This window comes from Opisthorchis viverrini (assembly GCF_000715545.1).
Source record: "Opisthorchis viverrini unplaced genomic scaffold opera_v5_202, whole genome shotgun sequence".
Classification (NCBI taxonomy): Eukaryota; Metazoa; Platyhelminthes; class Trematoda; order Opisthorchiida; family Opisthorchiidae; genus Opisthorchis; species Opisthorchis viverrini.
This window is the reverse complement of record NW_008751858.1, coordinates 970510-981441: the sequence shown is the minus strand read 5'-3', so window position 1 is coordinate 981441 and position 10932 is coordinate 970510. Positions and strand designations below refer to the sequence as shown.

General features: G+C 41.2%; 1 protein-coding gene across 1 annotated transcript in view; it reads left to right on the top strand.

Annotated features, from left to right (window-relative positions):
- Nucleotides 1-9652: 9652 nt before the first annotated feature.
- Nucleotides 9653-10932, top strand: part of T265_14479 (hypothetical protein) — a gene marked incomplete at both ends in the record, with an annotated part of 7079 nt that continues 5799 nt past the window's right edge. The window contains one exon of the mRNA XM_009173828.1: nucleotides 9653-9781. Within this exon, the coding sequence (XP_009172092.1) occupies nucleotides 9653-9781 (129 nt within the window). The remainder of the gene's footprint in view (nucleotides 9782-10932) is intronic.

Sequence of the window (10932 nt, the reverse complement as noted above, 5' to 3'; positions counted from 1 at the left end):
CAACACTGCAGCTTGGATTCTTTGATTGGCTTTTTCCATTATTATATTGTGTCCATTATATTGTGTGTGATGCACATATTAAAGTCGAACAGAGTTTTGATCGTTTTTCTATACGCAATGCTGACTTAGAAAACAACAGTAATACTCTTACCGGAAAGATTTAAAACCTTCACATTTTTAGACAAAGATGATGGAGACCTTGAATACGACGATGAAACGACCGCTTAACCGTCAAATTTCTGCTTCTTACATTGCTTTTTTTCATTTCTCTTTATGTTCTAAACTATAAGCGCTGATGCATACAAACAATAAATATTTCCCTGAAAATGTGTTCGTGTAATCATTTGTAAGCTTGGAGGGAATCATGCGAGTTACATATCCGGCAATCTTCCTGGTTTGATACACAATATACAAAGTTGCTGAGTTAACTGATCATCAAAATCCTGGCAACGTTCGGGGAAACCAGGTATTCTCGAAAGAACAACATTTGATAAAACAGACACGAGAGAAGCCATTCACTGGCTCCATGGTGATTACATTTGGCTAAAAAACAGGATCACATTCATTGTGGTGCCGACATCTGTTTGGCAATTTTTTCCTTGATAGGTCCTTGAAACCCCTGAGTATTTCATCTAATGTTTGCCACAGCTAAAGATTCACTGGACCTCCAGTGAATTTTTCATACGAGAAAAAGGTATGACGGACGGAATGTGTTGTGAAAACTTTTTGGTTCTGTCACTGTTGTACTACTTTCAACTATGAATTGAAAAAACGTGAGATATTCTCCCTAAGTTCGCCAGAACAATGTCAGATGTTTGCTAATTCTAATATAATAATCATACACCTTCATAAAACTTCATGAGATGCTGTAACATTTTCCTTGGACATAGCCAGATTTCCTCACAAAGCAATAGTGGGCATCGTCCAAAATTCAAACACTGTGATTTCCTGAGGCATGTGGAGGGCGAATAGGCATCTGGAAACAAGCTCAGTCGACAAATTTCTAGTGTCGTACCTAGTAGAATTGAGGAGAACTATACATTCACTGTTCGCCGCTAATCTGCTTTGGCATATTTTTTAAACTCAGTGGTAAGCTTCACCCGACCTTTTACTGCGGGAAAGATTGAGGTGAAATGGTTCCATACGGATCACTCAGTGAAATAGTGCCACGATACCGCCAGTGTCCTGCCGTAGTTTATAAGTTGAATGAAGTAGGGTGGTCGCCTTATGAGTCTACACATTCACAGCTACCGGTGCATTTTTTCCTGGAAACGTACTGTCTCTGAAAGATCTGCTTCAACCACAGAACATCGAGCAAACGGTGACTGAAACAGGGCAACTCCAAGGGTCCCCTTCTCAAGAGCTCATGTTTCTCGCAATGATATTACGATAAACAACATGTGTTTCTTACAACTGATGGATGTGTTGAGATTTCTTTAACCATCCTCGATCATTGGATTTGAATATGTGGTTAATATACAACCCAGAGGACGAACAATGAATGACAGGTTTTGGTTGCGACTGCTTAACACCGAAGGAACCAAATCATCTAATTTGTGCATGTAAATGCATTTGGTCTGAAAGGGTTAGCCAAGCAGTCCTTATCGCGATGGTTGGGAATTCACGCTGTTTAACAAGCTTTACGGAACAGCATCACGGATAACTTTTGCTTAATGGTTGATTGTCAGTGATTCTAGACTGCAAGCAGTCTTTTGACATGCTAGTTGATGCTTCGATGACATTCAGCCCACATACTTTGTAGCATCATCTCCAGCAGGTTTTACCAGGCATTCATCTTTCGTGCATTTGTAAGTAAATATCAAAAGACGGGTGTATTGTAATCTATTTGAGGGGGTGTGAGAGATCGCCATTTTAAGCTTTCTATTTTGAAAGTCCTCAGAAATTCACTACCATATATAGCTGGGTTGCAGCATAAAAGTGTTTCCAAGTTCGGGAGGGTTTTCGGTCCATACTGTTCTTTCCGCATCAGCCTAGGGTACCTAATCAGACTTCATTTGTCTGCTGACCTTGTGCTCTACGATTCGCTGATATTCTGAAGCACTGCATCTGTTCAGCTATCAAAATATTATCCATTTTTCTGGTTATCTAGCTTTCCTAAAATGGCTATCAAACCATACTTTATAATGGAGAAATAACAAGTGTTCCAATTCCGCAGCTTTGATTTTTTACGTAGTTGTTGTTGTGTGGAAGCAAAGGTGTCAACCATAGCCGTAGAAAAAAGATATAGGAACATCCGTTAGTTTAAGCATGCTAACATCTATTCCGATATAATTATTTTCCTATTTCACCCTACCTTTTTTGTTATTTCCAAATTCCTTTGCTGGACGATACTTTCCCTTTTTGCCATGCGAGTTCGGTTTGCGCAAGCGTGCGGCTGTTTTGAACCACAGCTTGGAAATATGAATACAAGCGCTGGACGTTAGCGTGTATTATTTAGATATCGCGACGACTTTTATCTCTGCTCACGGTATTCTTGAGAACGATTCTTTTCTTCCTTTGAAGAAAATAGATGGCTGATCAACGGTGTGACTGCGATGACCGTGTTGATGTCTGAAGCCAGGGGGGGTGAAACTGACAGACCGGGGTCCACACTGGTTCTGTCAACTCAGGGTCCCGCAAAACTGAGGAGAGAGCCAATACAAGTAGCATTTGTTCGTTTTTTTATTTGTGCCACAGGAAAAGTAAGCCTTCAGACGTTTGTGGCAATGCGCCCCTGGGAAGCCTAAGAAATACTCAGGAATGTTCAATAACAATAATAACATTTGCGGCTAAGTTTCGCGTAGAGCTAATTGCCAGACGCCTTAACCCAAAAGCAGACCAAAGCAAACACTGGCTTTTGAGAGGATAAAGTGTTGCAAAAAAATGTTTGATATTTCGACAAGAAAGCGAAACTGCTAAACTTATGAAGATATGGACGAAAAACCTATCGCTGTCCCAATCTTTATTGTGTTCTTCATTGACAGAACATAGACAAAGGGAAATTTTTCGAGTTTTCAACTTCCACCTTGCACTTGAAAATAATCCGTACTAAAAATCTGGACGGATCTGTGGCGCACTTGCCTCCGTGATGCCCAATATCAGTACTGCACAACTTACCACTCTCTTAAAGGATTTGCACCCCGTAAGCTCCCGTCTGGTCGCTGAAGAATATACCAAGCATCTCCCAGTGACCGGAGAATAGTGTGCACTCAGACGGGAAATGTTGAGCGGTTATGCAGTGCCAATTTCGATCACAACGAAACCAGATCTAGTTGAGAACAAATGTACTCTTAGCAGTGTATCGAATCAAAGAACCCCAGGTACGGTACTACATCTACGAGCAGGTGCGAAAAAATCAGACACGGATTATGGGGAGCTTATCAACTGAGCCTTTTTTCTATTTGTTTCTACGCATACAGAACTTAAATTAGGTGCCACCCGTCAGGTCCTTGCGAACGGATTTCTTCCAATTAATTTGCACTATAGGAGAGTAATCAGGTAGCATGCATGACCAGTTCAGTCTCTTCCCTTGTTTCTCATTGAAGCAACTACAAATGGCGATTGATATTACTCACTACGGAGACCTTTTACCACATCATCCGGCACATTTCTAGTCCGTAGAGCAAGGACAAGACAACTTATTTTTTGTTGACTGGCTACGTTGCCACCCTGAACCCTCTTCCTGTCGATGAACCACTTCCCTTTCTTTAATGTACTGCTTTCTAGGCCCACCTTTTAAATATGATATTCACCCTCAGTCTCTGATGAGCTTTTAATCCTTGACATTACGAGCCAACGAACATCTTGCGCGTGCCTTTTGGACATGTGCGTTACCACGTGCTGTGCACGCCCGTTTCTCCAACCGGGCTCTCTTTAGAACTGCATCGATTTTTGAACAACTTAGACGAACATTCCCATAGTTTGAGGTTTGTATGCGTTTCACACTCGTACTCTAGTGCATGTTGGATCGCATTTTAATTAGCAATCTCAGGAGTTTCAGTCACTGGTTTGTGAGTTCGCGTATTGAATATCCCCAAATAGGTCAAATATACTATAAATTCAAGTATTTCCCTCGGACGCCGGAAAGATGGTCTTCGGAAAAGTAAATCTATCATCTAAAAAGTTGTGGCATTCCTTCGTGTTGTCCACATCACGGTTGAACTCTATTTGAAGTCATTCTTTCGTCCACATACCAAAGTCTAGTAAGCCTGGCGTCGGTGAAGTCTAGCCTGCTTTCTGTCCGGCATTTAGACGCTAGGTCTGAGAGAAATAGTTTAGAGGCAGAACTGGCAGAAAGTCTTCGTAAGCTAGAATGTAGTAGAGAAAAGGCTCATTGAAAACGGAAAGTGCTAGCTAATTTGCATCTGGAAACTTACCAGAACCACTCATTGGAAGATGGACCAGAAGCGGACAGTGCCTCCATGGAATTGTGCACTGACACACCAAGAAAAACATTTATTCGTCACAAAATATCCGCGCAGTTGCTTTTAGCACTTGTGATTTTATCGAAAATCTAAGCAGATAAATTTAACTGGACTGCGCATTTATGGAAAGCTCTTATTGCAGCATCGCAGGGCTAGTTGAGAATGATGTACGGTGGCTAATTTAGTTTATTCATTATTGCACGGTTGAAGCCAAGACAGCTATAGGTGACTACTCTTTTCTAACAGCAAACTATGGATGCATTCAAAGCTATGAATATCCTTCATAAGGTATTTGGGCGACTCCATAGCATAGCCGAAAGCTTCCTCAATAGTATACTGATCGGAGGCAGCATAGTTACCGCGGACACCAACACTCCAAAGATGCTCGTACATGAGATGAATAGCTGTGAGATTGCTCTCACATGGATGTGTTACACTGTCCTATTGAGTTGTCCGACAAACCTGAAATGGATTGTTACGCGGCTGTACAGGCATCTTAAACTGTTATGAGTGAAGGGAGGCGTCAGTGTTATACACTAACGAAAAAGGCCATTCTTTTGCCAGTTGGTTAGTTCCATGAAAGAAGGTTGTTGGCAGTGTCAACGTTTTACGGGCAGCGAGTCAATAGTCCTAGCTGCTTGTGCGGTAGAATTGATGACCATTTTAATCAGTGCACGAATTTTTCCGATCCACGTGCCAAAGGTGGTGCATCTGACGTCTTGAATTGCCCAATATATATTGCTCACTACACAGACAGAATTCCCTGAAGGACGGCTACATGCGCTGATGAAACATAAGCTGTAATTTAATTGTTCGAAGCCCAACTACCGAGCAGATGAATGCCAAGTCTATCGCTGTGGCGTACGAAGCCGCGGTACTGCAAACTGGTTACTGCATATGGGCCTCCCATTGTGTAGTTCACTGGCAGTACAACTAGGCTTAAGCCGCTTAATTTACCATGACAACTTAAGATTTCATATTCTGTTTTCACCAAACCCACAGGCAGCATCTGATAACCGGTAAGGCACAAAAGGTCTGTTATTTATCATTTGCATCTAATAGAATACACATAAATATTCTGGGTCACCAAATTAATACTGTATACTCAAGAGGGAAAGGCGTTGAGAAACCCGCTTTTGTATCAAAATATCAGGCGGATTTTCGCAGCAGCAAGGAGAGCACTTCATAGTTCGAGAAAGCATTTGAGCAAATACTGAAAGACATCACTTGAAGCTACCGTTCCAAAAGTTTTTCAGAGTAGTTTTCCGCAAAAAAGTGGTCAATCCATTTATAATCTCATGAACGAGTGACAAATTACAGGAATCAAAATTATCCGTCTTGTCATTCAGATAAAGTTTCAAGGAAGTACTGTTAAATTTTCTAGGTAGCTCGTGTACCGCTGGATCATTCGTAATCAGGAAAATGGTTCACACAAGAAACGACATAAAGAGATGTACTCAAACTTTGTCAGCTTTGTTGAAATGCTTGCACAGTTAAGTCATGGAAAGAGTTCCGGCACATTTTGGCATCTCTGTGTTACATAACCAAGTTAAAATTTCCTCAAAGTGGTTCAGAATACCGTCTCCAAAATTTTCTGACGTGTATCACGATAACACATCACATCTATCTTTGAACAAATCTGTTTTTTAAGGTATCTTTAAAGATCCAGGATTCTCCCTTGATAACAGTTGCTGTTGCGATGGATTCCTGAGCTACACCTCACAGGGGTTCACGGTGCCTTGTTCTGGTTCTCTGCGGACTTTGAAAAATGCATATGCTTGACATAATTTGCGACCTGCTTACGCTGGCCAGGGTTTATACAATGTAAACCAACGTTGATATATTGCGCTGACGGTTGTTTTTGAACTATAGGCTTCCAATCCTGAGAATGAATGGTGCTGCCGCTTGTGCAACAACGTAAATGACATTTGTACCGAGATATCCCAGGGAGGTAAGACTCCAGAATAAGTTAAATAATATATTTTAAGGCCAATTTAAAAGCTTGGTCTACACTTTGTAAATCCAATATTAAAGCGCCGACTATTGAGATCCTGAAATCATGTGCAGTGTGACCCGGGGCCTGTTTCAATCAGCAGACGCTGATTGACGAGAAAAAAACCATAAGCCAGAGATTAAGCCAGCTCCCTCGTTGGAACTAAAACTGCAATTGCATGTTTCATCAACTCTTAACAATGTCTGTTGCAATAAGTTTTCTGATCATTTGTGTTATCAGATTAAAACACTCAAGCGGATGGACTGGGTGATTAGCTCTTCGGCTGAACCGGAGAAATGTGATATTAAACCAAAACCAGATCATTCGCTCGCGGCGCTTGCTGGCTGATCACAGTTTGAATCTTCCCTCACTACGTTCCGGTGGCAGTAAAAACGTGCATCTTGCACTGCCGCACAAAGACAAGTCATCGGCAAGTCAATGCAGGACGAAGTAAAGCCAAAACAAAGGGTGCATATTTCCCGTGAACCGACGAAAATAACTACCATGTTCCATTGTCCGGCGTAAATCAGTTAGTCTCAGTTTGGCCTCCTATGGTTATAGTGAGATCACTATCACTATCGTTATCACAAACATTTTGCATTCCAACACAGTTCTGAATGTTGACTGCGATACCATCAACTTATAATAACGACTGTTTTTACATTTTACTGGGCACGATCATAATTTTACCATTTGTGATTAGCAGCGCTTGATTACTTTCGAACAGATTCACGGGATGCCCGATTTTTCCGACTTCACTCGATAGACTTCGTATAAGGAAGCCAGTACTGAAATTCAAGCAGATAATATGTAGTGCGCCGCTGGTTTTGCTGAGAAGAGAAACAGCTGAACATTTATAAGGATGGGCAAGAGTCGAGAATATTCCCGTGGCACTGTGCTTTGGAAAAAAATTAGAGTAATGTGAACAATCGTGTAACACTTAATATACCTGCAATTTGTTCAACGTTACACAATCGATCGCATCAAGTTCGATGTGCAGAACCGACCCTTGATAACGCTGGTCGGACCGAAGTCTGATTCCTACATCCATGGTCCGACAAGGCATTTGTTCGAGCTTGCTCCTTCAGTCCTTGCACTTACAAACGCGTCCAGTACATAACAAGGGTTTCACAGTTATCGGTAATCACCAGACGGTCTACACACTAGTTCGGTGTTGCGAGATGTCCAAGTTCACATCGTAGCATACAAATCCAATTTATAATGTGACGATGATTTCATTGTGCAGTTTTGTAGAAAACTGTGCTCTGATGTGCGAATCTGTCTCTTCCCGGAGGCAGTATTACAGAACCATTTTGGCCCACGTGTTACAACTACCGCACTGTATTCAGATTGCCAGCTGACGATGAAGGGAGTACGGAGTTAGTAATAATGCAGATGAGAGCGCTGCATGTGAGTAGACTTCTGTTTTCCACTCTTATTTTCTTTAAATGCATTTATGGATGCCAGATTCATGTTATAACTTTTGTTCTGAAAATATCTTATTGCATATACGCTTCTATGACGCCAAAACATTTTATCATCTTTATTTGCGGCTGACAATTTTGTCACACGTTTTACATTGGACGTTCACAAGAAAAATCAATCATAGAGAGTCTGTTCGAGTTTGTCGGAGGCAAACTGCAGAGCGATAAGCAAACCCTGTGGTCTGGGGCAGAACAAATTTCCGTTTGACAATCCACACAAGAAGCAACATTATAGTCTAATAGAAAACGAATGTAGTTCGACAATTTGCTACGAAACATTTTGTCAAGTAGCAAAACGAAGCATTTTGGAGAGTTGATGATCATAGATGGGAAACATTTTCAATTCAGTTTTCATGATAAAATAATCGCAACTTACCAGGCATACTAATACTCTCCTACGTGCCAGACCAAAACATTTTTTTCTGAAATAAATACATAAAAAATGAGTTGGGTCTATTTCTTGAGCTCCCCCGTGATTCCCACATCTAGCCGGTTGTTAAGTAAAAACTCAAGTGGCGTTCTAGTCAGTGCAACCGGCGAATAAATTCCCCAACTTAGCATTCGTATTATTTAAACTTTCCTGCATAAACTTATAGGTCCTGTTAGCATCCACCGGTTATGATGAACTTATGACATTTTGCAGAGTTCATGAATAAGTGTTAGGCTTCATTCAGGCACCGGTCGGCATCGGCTCACTGGACACTGGAGTCCCAATTTCGACGTCCAGATGGTTCTCCCTCATCTGGCACAGCTACTATTGATGATATGGTTCAAAACTATACGAAGGTAGGCCAAAATGAATGTAACACTATCGAGATGCACACACTCGGTAATATATATTCCAACCTACATTGTGAAATATACGATGAAACAGATCACCTTCTACAACTAAGTGAAAAATGCATATTTGAGCCTTGCACCATATATAAAGTACAGCACAACCACAACTGATCCGGCGGTACGAAAAACTAGCCAATATTTGTAATGATCACCCAGTATGTGTTTGTTATTTTTGTTGGTGCCGTTTTTTCCCGAGGTGTTGGTAAGTTCAGGGTAATCGGTAGCAAAAATGCACGCAGTGCTTATGACTCTGAACCATTCGGAATAAATCCATTATTATAACTAAAATGTTTATCAACAGAACTCGACTTCAGAACGTTGGCTCCAAATGGACTACTGAAAGACGTACATCCATGCAAAACAGTAAGTTCTTCCTCTCATCTTGCGGGGCAAGATATTTAAAATTCACCTACGATTTACCAGTAGGCGAGATATTAGGAAATTCCGGCATTTGCAGGATATGCTACGCTGAACATTACACTGTCGGACTTGAAAGATAATTTTCACCCTTGCGATAAGTCATCGTGACAAAGTAAGTACAATAATGTCACTGATAAGTTACACAGTAGCTGATCGGCTAAAATTGGTAAAAGACAATTTTGTCGGTTTTTTATACTGCCACTTTCAGAGCATCAGCATAGAAAAACTGNGAAAGCTTCCTCAATAGTATACTGATCGGAGGCAGCATAGTTACCGCGGACACCAACACTCCAAAGATGCTCGTACATGAGATGAATAGCTGTGAGATTGCTCTCACATGGATGTGTTACACTGTCCTATTGAGTTGTCCGACAAACCTGAAATGGATTGTTACGCGGCTGTACAGGCATCTTAAACTGTTATGAGTGAAGGGAGGCGTCAGTGTTATACACTAACGAAAAAGGCCATTCTTTTGCCAGTTGGTTAGTTCCATGAAAGAAGGTTGTTGGCAGTGTCAACGTTTTACGGGCAGCGAGTCAATAGTCCTAGCTGCTTGTGCGGTAGAATTGATGACCATTTTAATCAGTGCACGAATTTTTCCGGTCCACGTGCCAAAGGTGGTGCATCTAACGTCTTGAATTGCCCAATATATATTGCTCACTACACAGACAGAATTCCCTGAAGGACGGCTACATGCGCTGATGAAACATAAGCTGTAATTTAATTGTTCGAAGCCCAACTACCGAGCAGATGAATGCCAAGTCTATCGCTGTGGCGTACGAAGCCGCGGTACTGCAAACTGGTTACTGCATATGGGCCTCCCATTGTGTAGTTCACTGGCAGTACAACTAGGCTTAAGCCGCTTAATTTACCATGACAACTTAAGATTTCATATTCTGTTTTCACCAAACCCACAGGCAGCATCTGATAACCGGTAAGGCACAAAAGGTCTGTTATTTATCGTTTGCATATAATAGAATACACATAAATATTCAGGGTCACCAAATTAATACTGTATACTCAAGNGAGAGCACTTCATAGTTCGAGAAAGCATTTGAGCAAATACTGAAAGACATCACTTGAAGCTACCGTTCCAAAAGTTTTTCAGAGTAGTTTTCCGCAAAAAAGTGGTCAATCCATTTATAATCTCATGAACGAGTGACAAATTACAGGAATCAAAATTATCCGTCTTGTCATTCAGATAAAGTTTCAAGGAAGTACTGTTAAATTGTCTAGATAGATCGTGTACCGCTGGATCATTCGTAATCAGGAAAATGGTTCACACAAGAAACGACATAAAGAGATGTACTCAAACTTTGTCAGCTTTGTTGAAATGCTTGCACAGTTAAGTCATGGAAAGAGTTCCGGCACATTTTGGCATCTCTGTGTTACATAACCAAGTTAAAATTTCCTCAAAGTGGTTCAGAATACCGTCTCCAAAATTTTCTGACGTGTATCACGATAACACATCACATCTATCTTTGAACAAATCTGTTTTTTAAGGTATCTTTAAAGATCCAGGATTCTCCCTTGATAACAGTTGCTGTTGCGATGGATTCCTGAGCTACACCTCACAGGGGTTCACGGTGCCTTGTTCTGGTTCTCTGCGGACTTTGAAAAATGCATATGCTTGACATAATTTGCGACCTGCTTACGCTGGCCAGGGTTTATACAATGTAAACCAACGTTGATATATTGCGCTGACGGTTGTTTTTGAACTATAGGCTTCCAATCCTGAGAATGAATGGTGCTGCCGCTTGTGCAACAACGT